Source organism: Tamandua tetradactyla, chromosome 13 (genome assembly GCF_023851605.1).
Source record: "Tamandua tetradactyla isolate mTamTet1 chromosome 13, mTamTet1.pri, whole genome shotgun sequence".
NCBI lineage: Eukaryota > Metazoa > Chordata > Mammalia > Pilosa > Myrmecophagidae > Tamandua > Tamandua tetradactyla.
In genome coordinates this window covers 25,005,702-25,024,662 of record NC_135339.1, presented here as the reverse complement: position 1 = coordinate 25,024,662, position 18,961 = coordinate 25,005,702, and the positions used below count along the sequence as shown (strand labels likewise).

The 18,961-nt window shown below is 54.1% G+C and overlaps 1 protein-coding gene and 1 long non-coding RNA gene across 10 annotated transcripts in view; one reads left to right on the top strand and one right to left on the bottom strand.

Moving 5' to 3' along the window:
- Positions 1–18,961, bottom strand: part of SPOCK2 (SPARC (osteonectin), cwcv and kazal like domains proteoglycan 2) — a 90,732-nt gene that overhangs the window by 49,865 nt on the left and 21,906 nt on the right. For 5 of the 9 annotated variants that reach the window (XR_013161518.1, XR_013161517.1, XM_077124998.1 and 2 more), the window contains exons 4-11: positions 18,601–18,715; positions 18,093–18,212; positions 17,379–17,597; positions 15,825–15,887; positions 14,257–14,445; positions 14,018–14,159; positions 6,630–6,715; positions 5,751–5,804 (exon numbers count right to left, since the gene is read on the bottom strand). Coding sequence is in view for 5 of the 9 variants with exons in the window: in XM_077124998.1 (XP_076981113.1) it covers positions 5,751–5,804; positions 6,630–6,715; positions 14,018–14,159; positions 14,257–14,445; positions 15,825–15,887; positions 17,379–17,597; positions 18,093–18,212; positions 18,601–18,715 (988 nt within the window). In the remaining 4 variants the exon portion in view is untranslated. Of the gene's footprint in view, positions 1–5,750; positions 5,805–6,629; positions 6,716–10,524; positions 14,160–14,256; positions 14,446–15,824; positions 15,888–17,378; positions 17,598–18,092; positions 18,213–18,600; positions 18,716–18,961 lie in introns of those variants that run through there. The other 4 variants (XR_013161519.1, XM_077125001.1, XR_013161520.1 and 1 more) reach the window with 3 other exon arrangements.
- Positions 1,115–5,853, top strand: LOC143653758 (uncharacterized). The gene is made up of 2 exons (XR_013161521.1): positions 1,115–2,184; positions 4,475–5,853. It is a non-coding gene; the product is annotated as an uncharacterized LOC143653758 (long non-coding RNA).

Here is an 18,961-nt window from a genome sequence, read left to right as displayed (position 1 = left end):
ATCCTTCACTGCACAGAAAGAGCAAGAGGGGACAGGAGGTAGGAGAGGGGCTCAAGGGTCTGAGCCCCCACGTAGGGTCTGGGACCCTCGGGTCAGCCCCACCTTCTCTAGAAGCCAGTCATGGCAGAGGGAGAGACTCCCGGGGCCTGGACAGGTTCAAACCCCAGCTCACCGCTCACTAAGCCATGTGGCCCTCTGTAAAGGGGCAGCAGTGAGCATCCTCCCCCCCGATGCCCACAGGACAGAGGTTGTTGTGAGGCGCAGATGGGCTCCCCATGTGAAGGCTCAGGGGCTCCAGCGCCCGAGGCCGAGGTCTGCCCTGTCCCTCACTGGGGCCCACAGTGCCTCTCCCGGCCTCTGTTTCCCCAGCTGTAGGATGCATCATGCCCCAAACTCTGGGGACAGTCCCCCGAATTCCAAACATCCCCTGCCTGACCATTGTTTATCACCAAAGCTCGCAGAGAGAAGCAGTGAGTCCTTTGATTCTTCAGGAAAATGCTGAGTGGCTCACATTTGCGGCAGATTCTCTTTTAAGTAGTTAAATTTGCTTTGCAAGTGCAGAGCCCTCGGGGTTAATTCGGGGGATTGTGGAATGTTATAGAGTCAGAGCAAGAAAATCTGGAGCCTAGCAATAAACCATGTCTAGATCTATACTTTGCACCCTTCCACTGAATCCCCAAACTGTGCCATCTGGCCCAATCCCCTTTTCGTCTTACAGTCGGGGAAACTGAGGTCTACAGAGATGTGCTGTCCCAGGTTCAGAAGGAGGGCAAGGACAAGTCCAAATGTCCTCAGTCTTACACCCTGGCACACACCGCCTCCCAGCCACGTTCACCCACAACTTCCTCATAAAAACACAGACTTCCCTGCAGTCCTTGTGGCCGCATTGTGAGGGCCACTCCAGGAACCCACAGAGCCGGCGGCACCGGTCACAGCAGGAGCGGGGCTGGCCAGAGTCAGCCAGGCAGGCCTCGGTCAGATCTTGGCTCCACCACTGACAACACTTCTGAAAATTCAGTTTTCTTTTCTACTAATGGGGGCGGGGTGGATAATGGGCCCTCCCTCCTGGAGAGGATGGGAGGGAGGGGGAAGGAGAGGGAGGGGGAGGGAGGGGGAGCACAATCAGGTAAGCTTCCTGACTGCTGATGGGAACCCGGTCGCCTTGGTTTCCTCTCCTCCCCCTGTTTTGCACAAAATATGAAAACTTAGAGCTTTTTTGTCGGTGTTAGTGGTGGTGGTTTTTGCTGTGTGTGCATGTTTATTTTTGTTCAAACGCTTGCCCTCTCCAGGACACCCTAAGGTGCCTGGCGATCAGCCAAGCGCAGTGCTGGGGTCTGCGGCCAGGGAAGGCTACATCTGGGTCCTTTAAACACGGATGGGTTTGTGTGCGGTTTGTTCTTCCTGTTTCATTTGTTCTCAGGTCTCAGTTATTCACCGGAGAGAAGTAAATATAGAGTCTCTGGCCCCAGAAGGCTAAATACTGAGAAAAAAACCAAGGTACCAGTGCAAGAAGTGGGGAGTGGGGGGGAGCTGGCACCGAGCCTGGGACCGAGTCCAGGGTGGGGGCAGGCAGGGGTACCCACCCTGCTCCGTGCCAGTGTGGAGAGCCGCCTCCCGGGTCAGGCCTAGTGGACACGCTGCAGCCTGCTCTAGAGTTCCCCCCGCCCATCGAGTGAGCCAAGATGGTGCCCACATCCTGCTTCCGCATATGACGCACACACCCGCCAACCGCATCTACCAATCACCCCTGTATACGTGGTGTTAGCCTATTGGATTTTGATTATGCATATAAGGCGTTACCCGGACGGGGTAAGCGGAGACGACCCACAGGGAGCCGTACCTGACGGCTGCATAGAGGTTGTTCCCCCGCGGGGTATCTTGTCCCGCGTGGAACCTGTAACAGAGAATGCAAGCTTAACTCCAGTAAAGGTCTGTGCTCACAACCGTTGCGTGCCTCGAACCCGTGTTTGTCACTTAAGTTGGTTTGCCTGCGTCTGTCTCTTTCTCCCCTCCTGTTCCCTTCGCCGGCCGGGGATCAGAAGCCGAACGAGACGGCCGCGGACAAGTGGTGGCCCGTACGGGGAACCCTCGTAACGAGGAGCACCGTCCTGACCTTTCTCAAGCCGATGAGGACGCGCATCCTGAGTTCGCAGCGGACCTTCCGCGCCTGATCACTGCGAGAAGGTGAGTGCTTTCTGTTACGTGAGAGTTAAGGACTGAGGGCGTTCAGGTAGCCCCAGTGACTCGGGAGAGCTCCCCGAGTGGTTAAGGTCCAGTGCCGACTGCAAGCATGGGGCAGTCAGAAAGTTCACCTTTGTTACCTCCCCTAAAGACCCTTTTGAAGCAGCGGGGTATCTCGGTAAGGAAGAGTTCCCTCCTGCGGTTCCTTGACGATGTTGCTGTTTTTGCCCCTTGGTTCGTCCACTCCGGGAGCCTCAGCCTGCCTTCTTGGTTAAAACTTGGTAATGACATAGATCGGGCGCGCCGGACGGGCCTATGCATGGACCCTATCCTGGTCCTTATCTGGGAGACCGTCCGTGCTTGTCTTGAGGCAGAAGCTACTTGGGGCCTTCGTCCGTCCCCCGCCCTGCTACAGGCACGGCACGCGCTCCAAGAAACTCAGTCGGCTTCGTCTGCAGACGGCTCCTGTAAGGGTGAGCCGCCAACTTGCAAGCCACCAGAGTCAGGCGCTAGTTCAGACAGCTCTGACTCAGAGTCAGGTGGTGATGAGACCGAGGGTGCAGACGCGCCTCCGCTGATCGATTGGGGGAGGCCCCCTGTCTCACCCACGCAGCCTTCCGCCCCGCCAGCGCCTGCTGCAGGGGCGCGGCGGTTTCCGGTGAATGGTTTTGGTGATCTCACCAAAAACCCTCACCACGGGCTCCCTCTGGTGGCCGAATCAGGTAATTACAGTGGCCCTCCTTTGCGAGACCCGGAACCCCCTACAGGCTGGTCTAGGGAGGGGCAGTTACAGCTGTGCCCCCCGCCTGCGTACGCAAGCCCTCAAGACCTTACGTCATCAAGCGGTAGAGGGAGACATTTCTGGAGATGGAACCCCTTTTCAACTTTTAGACCTTTTGGTATGCTGGGTGGTTACAAGCCACTTGGGCCGGAACCAGTCTCAGAAATGTACCCGGTTATTATCAATCCCCAAGGTAATAATCAGTATGAGTCATATGATTACAAAGTCTTAAAGGAGTTGAGGCAGGCCGTCCATCAGTATGGCCCCAATGCCCCTTTTACATTGAATATGGTTGAAAACCTTTCCGCCCTAAATCATACACCCGCTGATATATATCAGCTGGCCCGTGCTTGTTTGCCACAGGGCCGATACATAGATTGGAAAGCATGGTTCGAGGAGCTGGCGGAGGAACAAGCTGCGAGAAACGCAGCGGGGAGACATGGCGGATGGAATGCAGATATGCTATTGGGGAAAGGTGCCCATGCCCAAAATCAAACAGGGTTCCCTCAAGAAGTCTATGGACAGATTTTCCGCTGTTTCATAGGCGCCTGGAAAAAACTGGCAGGCGAGGGAGAGGCTCAAGCTTCACTCAGCAGCATACAGCAGGGCCCCACTGAACCATTCGTGGATTTTGTAGCCAGAATGCAAACTGCGGCTGAGAGAATTTTCTCAGACCCAGGAGTAGCAGAGACCGTAGTCAAACAAATGATATTTGAACAATGCAATAAAGAGTGTAAAGCTATCCTGGTACAAAACAAGGGAAAGAGCATGACGGAGTGGGTTCGTCTCTGCAGAGACGCTGGCAGCCCGTTAACTGCTGCAGGTCTAGCTGCCATGCTAGCCAGCTCCTTACAAGTAGCTACAAAGAAACCCAAAGACTTAGGAACAAGACCAAAGGGATGCTATCATTGTGGCCAGTCGGGACACATTAAAAGAAACTGTCCCAATAAAGGCCAACCGCCTGCTACCCAACAATTTGATAGACCGTGTGCGGTAACCAGGCTATGTGGCCGTTGCCACAAGGGACCCCATCGCGCAGAAGACTGTAGGTCAGCCTTCAATGCGCAGGGTGTGCGCCTTTCTGGCCGTCCTGAATGGGCAGCTTGGGGTAAGCCAAAAACTTTAAAGACAGATAACGGACCTGCTTACACCAGCAAAACCTTCCAAAAATTTTGTGACAATATGGAAGTCCAATTAAAGCATGGAATCCCTTACAACCCTCAAGGGCAAGGAATCATTGAAAGAGCACACAGGTCGCTCAAGGACTTGCTCAGAAAACAGAAAGGGGGGATAGGTCACGGCCTGTCCCCAAAGGCTCAACTGTCCGTAGCCTTGTTTACGTATAATTTTTTAAATGAAAATTCACAAGGCATGACACCTGCCCTTCAGCACACCTCTCCGAGTCCCCCGCATAGAGGTCTGGTTCGATGGAAGGATGTCCTGTCGGGACAGTGGCAAGGCCCTGACCCAGTGCTCAGCTGGGCCAGAGGCTCTGTTTGTGTTTTTCCCCAGGAACCAGGACGTCAACCTGTGTGGGTTCCGGAAAGACTGGTGAGAACCGTGACGTCGCCCGAGGACGCCAAGGAACTGTTGCCCAGAAAATTGATAAGCCTCCAACCAGAGCCACCAGATCCGGTCTCCAACTCTGCTGATGATGGCGACGAACGACAAGATGACAACAGGAGCGCTAGTCACCCTTCTATCGTATAGAAAGGGGACCAGCTTTAAAACCTCCCTACCTTTACTAACCTCTCCCAACAGGTGGATTCAGACCTTCGAGTGCTTGGGGATATCAAGTTGACCCCCGTTGACTTCGACCTTTCCAAACTGGGCGAGACTGTACAAAGTCTGTGGAACCGAGTCACCTCATGGTTCTCTTGGCCCAATTTGACTACTTGGATCCTCGTGGCAGTGGGACTATTAGTGGGCTTAGTCACTGTTAAATGTTTGTTAGAACGCTCGTTCCAGACACAGCAGCAATTACGTGTCACTACCATGTTGGCTATGTCACTCGCCCCTGATGCTCCTGGCAACGACCGTCCCGCTGCCCGGTCCTCCCCCTCACCGGACGGTCCATCCCGGCCACTCAGGGCGGGACGCTCGAAAGCAAGGTCAGCGGCAAGGCCCATGGCTGTGTCCCGGGTATAAAAGGCGGCACCAGATGTCATAATTTTGGTCTTAGGATGATCTCTAAGGCAGAGTCACGGTCCTGGCCAGACTAGACTCCGGCCATTGCACAGAGACATCTAGTGACACCCTCGACTCTGGTTGCCGCTCTCCTGAGCCCCGCTTAGCCCAGTTGCGAGGCGAAGCACTGCAGGGAGAGTCACGTGGTTTCCAGTTCACGGGCTCTCCGGTCTCTATATGAGGAGTGCACTCTGGTTGGTGCCAGAGGTTCAGCCGCAAGATGGCTGGAGCCTAGTCCAGACTCCCCAAAGCACCAAAACAAGTAGTGGGCTAATCAAGCTCACGGGAGCTCACTCATCAATGGAGACACTGGGTCTAAGAAAGGGTCTACGGACCAAAAATAATAAAAAAGGGGGAGATGTGGAGAGCCGCCTCCCGGGTCAGGCCTAGTGGACACGCTGCAGCCTGCTCTAGAGTTCCCCCCGCCCATCGAGTGAGCCAAGATGGTGCCCACATCCTGCTTCCGCATATGACGCACACACCCGCCAACCGCATCTACCAATCACCCCTGTATACGTGGTGTTAGCCTATTGGATTTTGATTATGCATATAAGGCGTTACCCGGACGGGGTAAGCGGAGACGACCCACAGGGAGCCGTACCTGACGGCCGCATAGAGGTTGTTCCCCCGCGGGGTATCTTGTCCCGCGTGGAACCTGTAACAGAGAATGCAAGCTTAACTCCAGTAAAGGTCTGTGCTCACAACCGTTGCGTGCCTCGAACCCGTGTTTGTCACTTAAGTTGGTTTGCCTGCGTCTGTCTCTTTCTCCCCTCCTGTTCCCTTCGCCGGCCGGGGATCAGAAGCCGAACGAGACGGCCGCGGACAAGCCAGCAGATGGCTTCCTGACTTGGCTGCCAGTCAGTCCTTGGGCCTGTCCCTGGCAACTGCCTTCTTTGCAGCTAGCCCAGGGGACCCTGGGAATCCAGTTGGCAGGGATACACTGACAATGGGTGGATTGTTCCAGAAACCAGGGCCCTGCCTGGCCTCTATCTCCTCATCACTTGAACAAATGTTGGTTCTGAAGTGCAAAAGCCAGAGCTTCCCCAAAGGTTGAAAATGCTTGCATGCCCTCGGCAGGCTACAGGCTCCTCCAGGCTGCCCAGGACACGCTGCCACAATGACAGCCTCTAGGACAGGCTGAGTGATAGACAAGATGTTGGATAAAACAGTCATATCGAAGCCTTGGCCCCCAAGGAATTGCTGGACCTTCCTGTGCCTGCCCTTGAATGGGCCTCCTGGCCTTACAGTACCCCCCTCCCGGTGCTCAGACCCAGCCCTCCCTCAAAGGTCTCCTCACAAGCTCATTCATACCCTGGCCTCTTGCACATCCTGCTCCTCACCTGTGGGACGCCCCCCTGCTTCTGTCTGCTTAGCCTGGTAGCAGGTACATGGCCACAACTTAAGATCACCTGGGGACCCCAGGTGCCAACCCAGAGCAATGAAATCTGCAGCCAGGATTGAGCCATCAGATCATTCTTACCTATCTTTGAGTTTAACTTTAGCCGCATTCCTCCAGGAAGCCTTCCTGGACTTGTCCAATACTGGAGACCCTCCTTCTCTGAATACCTGTGGGCCATACAAAGACTTCAGTCACTGGGCACTGATCACAGCCTCCTTTGTGTTGGTTGGTAGCTATAAAGCAGAATACAGGCCTGTCCCTTAATAGCTGTGCATCTGCAGTCAAGTTACTGAACCTCTCTGAGCCTCAGTTCATTTGCAAAATGAGAATTAATAATAGTAGTCACCACTGGACTGATGTCAACTGCTTCCTTGCATAGGGTCTCACACCTAGTAAGTGTTTGATAATAGACAGCTATTATTCTTTCCAAATAAACTGTAAAGCGTAGTATGCCTAGTACAAGTAAGTTCATCACACAAGAGGGAACTAAGGGACTGACTTCAACCTCACCCTTCTTTTGGATGTTCTATTTCTAAAACCCAGGTTCTCCCAAGCCCAGCAAGCAAACTGTCTCCTAGTACTTCCTCCTCCATCCTGTGTGTGCCGGGAGCAACTCCTCAGCAAATCACATCCCTCCTCACACCGCCTTCCAGGAAGGCTCCTGGGCCCCCAGGTCTGACCACGCAGGTGCAATGAGCAGCCAGAGGGGTGGAAAACCACACCCTACTGCTTCCTTCCCCAAGGGGCTGGCTCACTTCCTGAGCCTCTGCTCCAGCCAAACCACCAAGGCCTGCGCTGGTGGCAGATATTTTTACAGGACTTTTGCTGTTAGGAAGTACTTCTTCTAGAGGTGATAAAAATCGATCCTTATGAGATGGGCTGTTCTCTCCATGTATCACATGACTCACCCAAGGTTGCAGTTGCTAAGTTCTAGAGCTAGAGTTTAGACGTCACAGGCCTTGATTCCATCCCTCCCCCACCCCCTGCTGCAGAAGGAACTGTTCTGAGGACGAGAGGGTTGGGGGGAAGGCAAAGCCTATGAGCAGAAAAGCCGTAGAATAATGCACATGACAAGTCATGCCCCTTTGTTATCACAAAAAGAAGAGGCATGGTTATTCTGGCTAAGATTTTTTTTAATTACAATTCATAATGTGGGCAAGCATATGACAGGCCTGTTATTTGCATCCCCTGCTCACAAGAGTGTCTATTGGTTCTAACCTTTCTGAAATGCAATTTGGTAAGAGAACAAAAAGAGAAGCCACAGACTAGAAGGAAATATTTACAAAATATCTGACAAAGGATTTGTTTCCAATGTACACAAAGAATTCTCAAAACTCAATTTAAAATGGGCAAAAGAGCTGAACAGACACCTCGCCAAAGAAGATATCCAGATGGCAAGCAAGCATATGAATAGATGCTCAGCATCATGGGTCATTAGGGAATTGCAAATTAAAACGAGATCCCACTATACACCTATCAGAATGGCTAAAATCCAAAACACTGACAACACCAAATGCTGGCGAGGATGTGTAGCAAAAAGAACGCTCACTCATTGCTGGTGGGAAAGCAAAATGGTGCAGTTCATCTTACAAAGCTACCACATGATCCAGCAATTGTGCTCTAAGGCATTTTACCCAGATCAGTTGAACCTTTACAGCTACACAAAAACCTGCACAGAAACGTTTATAGCAGCTTTATCCATATTCATCAAAAATTGGAAGCAACCAAGATGCCCTTCCAGAGAGGAATGGATAAACAAACTGGTACATCCATACAAAGGAATTTTATTCAATGATTAAAAGAAATGAGTTATCAAGCCATGAAAAAACATGGAGGGATATTAAATGCCTACCACTAAGTGAAAGTAGCCAGTCTAAAACGGCTACAACTATATGATTCCCAACTACATGCGATTGCAGAAAAGGCAAATACGGAGACAGCTAGCTGGATGGTGACTATGGTTCAGGGGTGCTGGGAAGGGTCGAACAGATGGAGCCCAGGGCATTTTTAGGGCAGTGAGACTATTCTGTGTGATACCTTATTATTGAATATACGACCTTGTGCACTTGTCAAAACCCTCAGAACCCTACAATATAAAGAGTGACCCCAATGTAAACTTGAACTCTAGTTACTGAAATGCAATTAGGTAAGGTATAGGTCGAGTCTTTTAAAAAAACATATTATCCCAATTGTTCCCCCTCTAGCAATCTGGCCTGGGGAAGGAATCTTAGATGGGGCCCAGGGAGAGTGTACAGGATGCTCATCACAGCAGTATTTATATCAAACAACTGGAAACATGAATATCCAAAAATAGGGAAATGATCAAATTCATGGAAGCACATTTGTATTGTATGATACCATGCAGCTATTAAAATCATATTTTCACATCATGCCAATCTCAAAAGACCATATACTGCATGATTCCATTTATGAAATCATTCAGAATAGGCAAATGCACAGTGACAGAATATAGCTTAGTGGTTGCCTAGGGCTGGCAGCGGTGGGGGCACGGGGATGGAAGACTGGGGAGGGTGACAACTAAGGGGTGCAGGTTTTCTTTTAGGCGTGATGAGAATCCTGTAAGATTAATTGTGGTGATGGTTGTACACTCTGAGAATATACTAGAAGCCAGTGAACTGTACCCCTTCAAATGGGCGAATTGCATGAAATGTGAATTATATCTTAATAAGGTAGCTTAAAAAAATCATGTTAAGCAAGACGTATGGTTTGATCTCTGCTTTGTAATATAGAGGCACTTGCATATATACAAATATAGATGGCATATATATTTGCAACTATACCAAAAGTGTGCGTAAATTGTTCCTGGTCCTTCGCTCTGGGACATCTCCTCTGTGAAGGCGGCTAAGAGGAATGTGCCAACGTGAGGATCTGTATTACAGGACTTCATTTGTGAATGCCATTTTTGCAAAAAAATAGCACCAAATAGCACTCTGTTTGGAGTCGAGAGGTTATCCTGGAGGTTATTTTTATGCATTAAATAGATATCACCTGTTTAGTTAAGGCGTAACAGAGAGGGAAAATTCATCTTCCCCAAGTGGAGAATTCTTGATATTCTCACAAGCAGTGTGGACAACCAAAGCAATAGACTGAGCCCCCAGTCTTGGGGTTTGTTCATATGAAACTTAACCCTGCACAGGATAGGCTAAGCCTACTTAAAATTAGAGTCACCCCCAGAGAACCTCCTTTGTTGCTCAGATGTGGCCTCTCTCCCAGCCAACATGATAAGCAAACTTACTGCCCTCCCCCTCTCTATGTGGGACATGACTCCCAGGGGTGCGGACCTTCCTGGCAACGTGGGACAGAAATCCTAGAATGAGCTGAGACCCAGCATCAAGGGATTGAGAAAACCTTCTCGACCAAAAGGGGGAAGAGTGAAATGAGACCAAGTGTCAATGGCTGAGAGATTCCAAACAGAGTCGAGAGGTTATCCTGGAGGTTATTCTTATGCATTAAATAGATATCACCTGTTTAGTTAAGGCATAACAGAGAGGCTGGAGGGAACTGCCCGAAAACGTAGAGCTGTGTTCCAGTAGCTATGTTTCTTGAAGATGATTGTATAATGATATAGCTTTCACAATGTGACTGTGTGATTGTGAAAACCTTGCGTCTGATGCTCCTTTTCATCTACCTTATGGACAGATGAGTAAAACTTATGGATTAAAAATAAATAAATAATAGGGGGAACAAATGTCAAAATAAATTTAGTAGATTGAAATACTAGTGATCAATGAAAGGGAGGGGTAAGGGGTATGGTGTGTATGAATTTTTTTTTCTGTTTTCTTTTAATTTCTTTTTCTGAATTGATGCAAATGTTCTAAGAAAAGATCATGATGATGCACATACAACTATGTGATGAAAAAAGAATGTTCATATTGTATGTTGATTGGTTTTATTAATAAAAAGTTAAAAAAAAAATAACACCAAGGGGGAGAGTAAGGAGAGCACTGCCAGCAGGTGGTGTTTATAAAGTTTTTATTTTCCATTTTCTTAAAAATAACATTTGATTTCCTTTATGCATGTGTGGAGTGTACTTGTTTCCTTAGGCTGAGTAATAGGCAGATAAAGACGACAAGAGGTGGGGTCCCCAAGTGGCCATGGGGATGGTGGTGTAGGGGGAGGGGGGCGGGGAAAGGAGAGGGCTAGCGATCCGCAGGGCGCCTGAGTGCCCGTCGGTGCACACACACAGTCTAACACTTGATTTTTCGATTTTTTTGTTTAAGACATCTAAAATTACTGAGAGATACGATTTCAGCACTTAAATATACGGACGGAAATCCAAGCACTTAAACACGATTCTTAACTCTAAGCTCGGTTATTGCACATGACACAGTTTAAGGAGGCTTCAGGCTACAAAGCAGTTTGCTCTGCTTGGGACTTCCTCGGATGTCTCGAGTCTCATTTTGCACCCCCCGTGTCTCTTCCCTTTGACCCCTGCTAGCCCACATTCGCACCAGGACCCCAGGTGTCAAAGGTCAGCCGTTCCTACTCCCCAAGGGCTGAGGGCTCAGAGCTTTGGCGAAATGGAGGGTTCTGAGGTTGACACCATGGGAGCCCACTCAGAGTGAAGTTGGAGGCAGATGGAGGTCATGAAAGGGTGAATGGGTGGCCTGCCCTCTAAAGCCACACAGGCTGGACCACACGTGGACATGGGGGTGGCCACGATGTCCCCTGTGCTTTCACCACCTTTGCCACCCTTCCCCTCCCCATCACCCAGGGGCTCTCTCTGAGTGGTCTCTCAAGGCACATTTATTCTCTCCAATCCCAGTCAGCCTCCATCTTAGACAAACCCATCTCCCCAGCACCCACAGGCTAAGGGGGGGCCCTGGGGCGGCCAGGGGCGGCTTCAGGGCCAGGCCAGGAGCTGTTCTTTCAAAATTTGGTTGAGCTGTCTTCAATGCAGCCCTAGTCCCCCTCCCTGCCTAAGCCAGGGGGGCTGGAGGGGGGAGAGGCCGTCAGTGTGGAGGGGCCGGGGAGGGGCCAGGAGGCAGCGTGGTGGAGGCCACACGTCCTGGGAGCTGAGGGAGGCCCAACCCGCCCCCTTCTCCAGGAGGAAACCTCAAGCTCGTCTGACAAAAAGTCACCTGGAGGTGCTTGGCCTGACTGCAAACTCTTTTGACTACCTTAGGGTAGGTGGGGGCGTTCAGTCTCAGAGAGTGGGGTGAAACGCAAGGTGGAGGTGAGGGGTTCAGAGATGGGCGAGGCTGCACCCTGCAGTCCCACCAGGGTGTAGTTTCTTTTGCTTTCTTTCTAAAACGTATTTACAGGGTCATAGAAACGTGCCAACCAGGAGACCCAGACACAAAGTGCACGGGCGTCCCCCAGGAGGGTGGGACAGGGAGAGGATGAGGGACGCCTCTTCCTCTCCACCCCCTCCCCATCCCAGCACCACCCACAGCTGCCCCCCAAGGAGGACAGGCCGAGAAGTCCGAGCTGGGGCCGAGAGAAGAGACCAACAAGACCCCAGTCCCAGCGAGAGCAGGAAGTTTCAAGTAGCTCCGGGTCAGAATTGCTGGCGGCTCAGAGAACAGGGCTGGCGGGCGACAGCTTCTCCCGGAGCGGGGCGGGGCCGGGGAGGAAGCGCGGGGCAGGGGGCGGGGGCGGGGGCGGCGGGGCTGGAACAACCCGGCGCCGCGGCTCTGCTGCGAATGAGAAGCGGCTTACGGGGCTAACTGGGGTTTCATTATTTCCCCCAAGAGAGGACTCGGAGGATGTCGATTCCAGGGTGGAGTAAAGGGGCGGCAGGGTGAGGTTCTTCCCGAAAGCGGACACAGGGAGAAGCTGGGGGAGAGCTAGGCTGTGACCCTCACCGAGGGGGCCCACCGCGCTGCCCCCACCCCCTACCCGCACAGTCGCTGGCCCAGCCCACAGGCTCACACACGCGCATGCACACACACACACACACACATGCACACACGCACACACACACAGCGCTCACACGCTCAGAAGGACACCAGAGGCCCAAGTCCTGGTAAGAAATTCTTCACTAAATGTGTTAAGGAATTTGCTTCAGCAGGGAGAACGGGATGGCCAGGGGAAAAAATGGGGCCCCTCTGCATCCATCCTGGCTCCCACTTACTTGGAAAGGAGGTCTTGGGGAGGAGTGAGGTGTGGCTTCAGAATCCAGGGGTCCCAGGTCCTGTCCCCTCTGACTTTTCATAACACTATAGGGCTTCAAATGGACCTTTCAAAATCAGAGGGGAGAGAGGGAAACCCCAAGGGTTGACAGAAGCTGGGATGGGACCAGGCCTGTTGGTTCCTGTCCCTTGAAAGGGAGAGTTGGAGAAAGTATCGCAATCTGGGAGAGCTGGAACCTCTCGTAACTTTTTCCTTTAAAGGGTCTGGGGGAGGGAGATGGGCACACCCACAGTCTTAGCCAGACCCAGGCCCCTCACTTGCTGCTCCTGATCCTCAGGCTCCCTAGAGTGGGCAAGGGACCCCCCCCAACAAGGGGGCAGGGGAGGTGCAGACCCCACAAACCTGCACCAAGTGGGAGCCGGGAGAGGCTCAACTGCCACCCACTGCCTCCTCCCTCCAAGAGGCCCCACCTGAGGCCCCACCTGAGAGCCCCAAGGAATCTCTACTCCAGGAAGAGTCTGAGCTATCCCTGGGTGCGGCACACAGGGCTGTCCCCACCTCGGCTCCTCCACCTGCTGAATCAGGGAGGACTGCAGACAACTGGCAAGGCCGAACCTCGCCCCTGCTCCCAGCTTCTGCCTTAGCTCCTTCTTGGCCTCCTCAGGTCACACCAATTTGGGGTCCAGAGAGTTTCTCCAGCACTTGGGCATCCAGCAAAGGGCTTGCTGTGGCTGGATGTCTGAGGCTGGTGGGCATCTCAGCCTAATGGGCCCAGTGGACAGCTCTCTGCAGTCCCTCCCCACAGTGGGGCCACTTCCTCAGCCTCGAGGTTGACTCCAGAACAGGGAGGGAGAAGGAGAGGGAGGGGGAGGGCTGGGGGGAGCTGAGGACAGCAAATCAGGACAGGGAACCACAGGGGGTCAGGGTGGGGCAGGGCGTGACCAGGGGGCATCCTGCGTCACCACTTTCAACCTCACGTGTGTGTGTGTGTGTGTGTGTGTGTGTGTGTGTGTGTGTAATGTGTGAATATGTGTATTTAAAACCCAACCCCAAATGGAAAGAAAGCGACTTCACGGAGGCCCAAGGGGCCTTTGGGCGACTCACTTCTGCCAGGGGCAGTGTGGATCAAGGACACGTTTGTCAGCGCATGCCACACGTACACACACACACGTGCACTTGCACACCCAGCCGTCCATGCCACGCACGCACCACGCACACGCACACGCATATGCCCGCCCTGCCCCGCTGGAGTCAGGGTCCTTGGACCATCGTCTCCGGATCCATCTGCTAAGCTGCCTGCGTCTCTGCGGGTCTCGGCTGGCCCATCTCCCCCACCGGCTCCCGGCCCGCCCCGGCGCCCACGGGCCGTCTACCAGATGTAGCCTCCGTCGTCTGCCTCTCCCGCCTCTCCCTCCTCCTCCTCAGCCTCCTCGCCGGCCTCCTCTGTCTCCTTCTCCTCCTCGTCCTCCCAGCCGACGCCGCTGCCGAAGTCCCCCGAGAAACCCACGAGGTCATCTGTGAGGAGAAGCAGTGGGGGGAGTGCGGGGGTGCTTAGGCAACCTGCCCGCCCCTCTGCCTGCGGCTCGCCCTGGAATCGCAGGCTGCCCCTTACCGCAGTCGGGGCTCCCGTGCAGGCGGGTGCCGGTCAGCTCCAGGCCCAGCTGGTCCACGCACCAGCAGTCGCCGCTGCTCTGGTCACACTGCATTTTCCGGTAGTAGCCGTCCTCGTCGCAGCTCGGGATGAAGACTCCTGATGGGACATGGTCCAGCAGGGTCACAGCAGGGCCCGGGGAGGCATGTCCTGCAGAGGCAGCCAGGGCCTTGGGCATGAACAGGCCCCCAGGGGCTGGGAGCCCAGTCACCAGGACTGGGTACCAGCATCTCGTGCAGCCCCCAGATCGGAGACGAGAAGACCTGTCTCCCCAAATGACCTGTGTGGGCCCCTGTGATACACCCTGCCCCATCCAGCTCCTTTACCCCCTCAGCTTCCTCGCAGTCCTGGCTCGAGCCCTTTAGGACAGCCTATTCATCCCAGCACCACGTCCCTGGGCTGCCTGTCCCCAGCTGGGAAGGCCCAGGCCCCCCTCCCCAGCCCCCCCAACTCACTCTCCGTCAGGCCCCAACCTGCCCCTCCTCACCCACTCCATGGACATCTCTTGAGAGTGGTCCCCTGGGGTGGGGCATGCCCACTTAGAGGGGGAATGAGACACACACAAGGACAATTAGAATACCTGGGACCATGAGGATGGGCACCCTAGGTTCAGGGAGAGCTGAGGACACAGAAAGACAGGCCTGCCTCTGGGGGGACGATCGGGCTAAGGGGGTCCTCGCCACTGGCTCATAAGGGGGCTGGGCCCACAGCAATATGGAGCTCGCTTCCGGGCAGGAACAGGGTTCTGTTTCATGTACTGGTCTCATCACCCAGCTAAGTGCCAGGCCACCTGCAAGGATCTACAAGGCCCTGTGAGATGGGGCATCTCGAGCCCCTGACCCCCTCAACACTAAGCTTCAGCCACATGGATCCTTTTCTCTGTTCCCCAAGGGCCTCAAACTTCTTCCTGTCCACAGCCCTGCACTTGGCAGGTTCATTCTCAGCCCTCAGGTCTTCCCTTGCACCCGAGCTCCTCACCTCAGAGGCATTGCTGACCCCCAAGCATCTTACATCCCTTCCCATCCTCACTCAGCACCCAGATCCTCTCCTTGTATGTGAGGCTCTGAGTGTGCTTACTTGTGTGCTGTGCATTTTCCCAACTAGCCTGCGTTCTCCACGAGGGCAGGGAGAGATCCATGTGGCCCAGGGTTCTGATCTGGGCTGGGTTTGTGGGTTTTGTCTCTCCAGGGCCAGCCCTCGGTGTTTGCTGAATAGTTAGTATCTGCCTGTGGGAGGGCCTCCCCTGGGCTCTGCACACAAGCAGGGCTGGGGAAGCATTTGCTGAACTGAACTGAATGGAAGGTTCTAGGCTCCCAATCCCTAGCCCCAAGGCGGGTAGGCACAAGATTAGAGTTTAGCACACACTCATCGAGGTGCTGATCGGGAGCCCCTGCCCCACCCTGGGGATATAGACAGGAGGGGAGTTTCTTCCTAGGCCACAGCCTCCTCTGGGTGTGTGTCTTCCACAATGTCCAGGGGGTGGAGACCCCTCCTTGCCTGTGCCCCTGAGCACTGCCCAGCCCCCTCACCTGGCTTCTTCTTGGCAGCCTCCTGGATTTGGATGCGCTCCAGCTCTGCCAAGCAGGGGGGCTCTGCAGGGAGAGAAGTGGCCTCTGATGGGGGTTGTCCTGTGGTGCCGGTGGGACGCGCTGAGAACCCTCAAGGCTGAGAACCCCAGGCAGGGGTCTCTGCGAGATGGCAACACCCAGCCCTTGTTACGGGGTCACTCCATGGTGACGGTGGGATGAGCTGGTCCTTCTAAACTCCCTAAGACTCACACGGGGACTCTATGGGAAGGAAACCTCAGCCTCCAACTGGGGGAGAACAACCATCAGCTCTATGGGATGGGATGAGGACCCCCGAAAGCCACAACCTCAGACTCTCTGAGGGAGCATGGGATGAACCGAGAGAATTCAGAAGAGGAGTGTGGGATGACGGACAGAAACCCGGATGAGGCCCAGGGAGAACACACAGCCGGAACCCCTGGCCTGAAAATCACTGGCAGCAAATCCTCTCACTTGTTGCTGTGACCTTGGGAAGGTGCCGGGCCTCTCAGCTGGAGGCCTGCCTGAGTATAAAATGAGAACAATTCCCATCCACAGCATGGATGAAACGAGCTTCAAAGGCCATGAACGTAAAAGGCCTGGAGCGATCAATACAGCAAAGGGGATGGGCGAGCAGCCAGCGGCTCTAAAGCGGGTCAGAACACCTCCGGTCAGGAGCGGATTTGCGCTTTCCAGGGTGCTTTGCACATCGATTACCTCAATTCAGCCTCACAACAGTCTCTGAAGCAGGTATTGTTGTCTCCTGATTCAGGTGAAGAAACTGGACTCGGAAAGATTTGGTTACTTGCCCAAAGGGTCTCAGACTGGCAGGTGGTCAACCTTAGCCAAAACTTTAGTTTCTGGCTGCTGGTGCTGTGCTGCTCCCAGCACACGAGGGCAGGAACCAGCCAGTGAGGCAGGACAGCCCAGCTCCGAGCTGGCTGGTCTGCAGAACCCTCAAGACTCAGTTTCCCCATAAATGGCATTTTTTACCTGGCCTAAATGATCTCTAAGCACACTTCCATTTCTAGTTTGGGGCCCATACAGCTAACAAATGTTGCCACATCCCTAAGGCTAACGATAACCTACATAATCACCTACTAGGGGCAAAGAATGCAGGGTGTGCCAGGACACGGAATCCTCGAGAAGCCCAGTAGGCTCTGCACCCTCACTTCCACAGCCTCACCGAGGCCCCCTGAGGGGCTCGAGAAATTTTACATTTGTAATTCTTAGTATTCTTTCTTAAAAGAGCCATCCTAAAGTGCACAGGCTTCAGGACCCACAAAGCCTGGATCTCCCTTGGAGTGTGTCAAGGAAGACAGTTAAAAGTGCTACTTTCCCCGGGCTCCAGCAGGTGAGATCCTGAGAGGATGCAGGAAGTGGATAAGCTGGAAGAGTTTGGGTCTGGGGAAGGGGCTAAGAGGGAACCTCTCTGACTTTGGGTTTTGCTCCCCTCCGTCCACTCTAACGACTGCTGCCCAGAGGTAGGTGCAGAGGCCACCCAAGAGGGCCAGGGTTCAGGAGAGGGGCCACACTCACTCTCCCTCCAGAAGCAGAAGCACCACTCGGCAGTGGAGACCCGGCCATCCTTGTAGGTGTCACAGGAGTTGAAGAAGGGGCGGATGCAGACCTCATACTTGTCGAGGTTGATGGCAGCCAGCTCCATCTGGTCCAGGAAGAGGTCAGCGCTCGTGTCCAGCTTGGAGAACATCCAGCCGATGGAGTCCTTGCAGCTGGCCCCCAGACTCTTGTCCAGGCCTGGGGAAGAAGACCAGAGTTCAGACACGCTCAAGTTAAATCTCTCCATCCATCCCTCCATCCAGCCATCCCTCCATCAGCCCAACCCTCTGTTGAGGGTCAGAGCAGCTCTGAATTTCATCATGGCGTCAAGAAACTCAGGAATGGCCAAAGGTCCACTCCTCTACCTCTAGACGGGACTGCACTTAAACCATTCAAATTTGTGTTTTGAAAGCCCTTCATGGAAAATAATTCCTTCCTTTCCCTTGGCTACCCATTCCAGGGTTTAAGCTCCTTCCACATTTTAAGAAGTTCTTCCTAAAGCTAACCCACATCCCTTCCACTGCAGTTGAGCCCAACCTCTCCTTGTCCTGGGGTTTGGCTCTTTTATAGGTCCAGATGGCCAGGCTCAGCATCTGACAGGAGGGCACACAAGTTGGACTGACCCCAGTGGATACCTCCTCACTGCTTTGCCCTCGTCACCTTCCTCCCTCCTCCCGAGCAGAGACCCCATACCGCTGGCAGGGCTGGCTCCACTGCTGGCTGAGCCGTTCTGCTTGGAGTTCTCATGCAGGAGCTGGAACCAGTCCCGCAGCCGATCCCCTAGGTCTGCCAGGTCCTGGCCCGTGCAGGTCTCTGCAGTCAGCCGCACAGGGAGAAGGGAGTGAAGGATGAATGTGGGGTGAAGTGGTGAGTCTGATCTCAGCCAGGATCCTGCCCTGCAGATGCCACCTTTCCCACCTTCCTCCTGCCTTCTTGGCACTAAAAACAAACAACTCCAGGCTCCCTGTGGATGAGTCCCTGCCCTCCACCCCACCTTCTCGAGACCCAGGGAAGAGAAAGGAGGGCTGAATGCCAAGCACGCCAACTCTGGGTTACCAGCTCGCTGGCCCCCAGGGCCCTCGGGGCTTTCCCTGTTTTTGGCACTTTCCGCTTGGCTGAACCTCTCCCCCGAAGGAGGCGCCCAGGGAGGCTAGCAGAGCAGCCCTTCCCCCGGCTGGGCTGTGGCCGAGTGCACCCTCACCTGGCTTCCCATCGGTGCTGGAGGAGGTGGCCTGCTCCGTGGGGCAGGGACAGGGGCCCTCGCATCTCACCGACAGCTGCTTGCTGCTCAGGCATGCCTGCTGCTCCAGCTTACACTGCGAGGGAGGAAAGGTCAGGCTGGGTGGTGGAGTCTCAGCCCTCAGGTCCCCGCAGGTGGGGGCACTCCCGGGCTGACCACGACAGCCACATCTACCCTCTCTGTTGATCTCTGTGAACGGCCTGGGAGGGCTCCTCTCCCTCCACAGACCACGGTGCACAGCGGGATGGACAGCAGGGCCAGGGAACTGTCCGCGCCATCCACGGCTCCCAGAGGTCCCTCTTCCGCCCTCTCTGTATCCCTG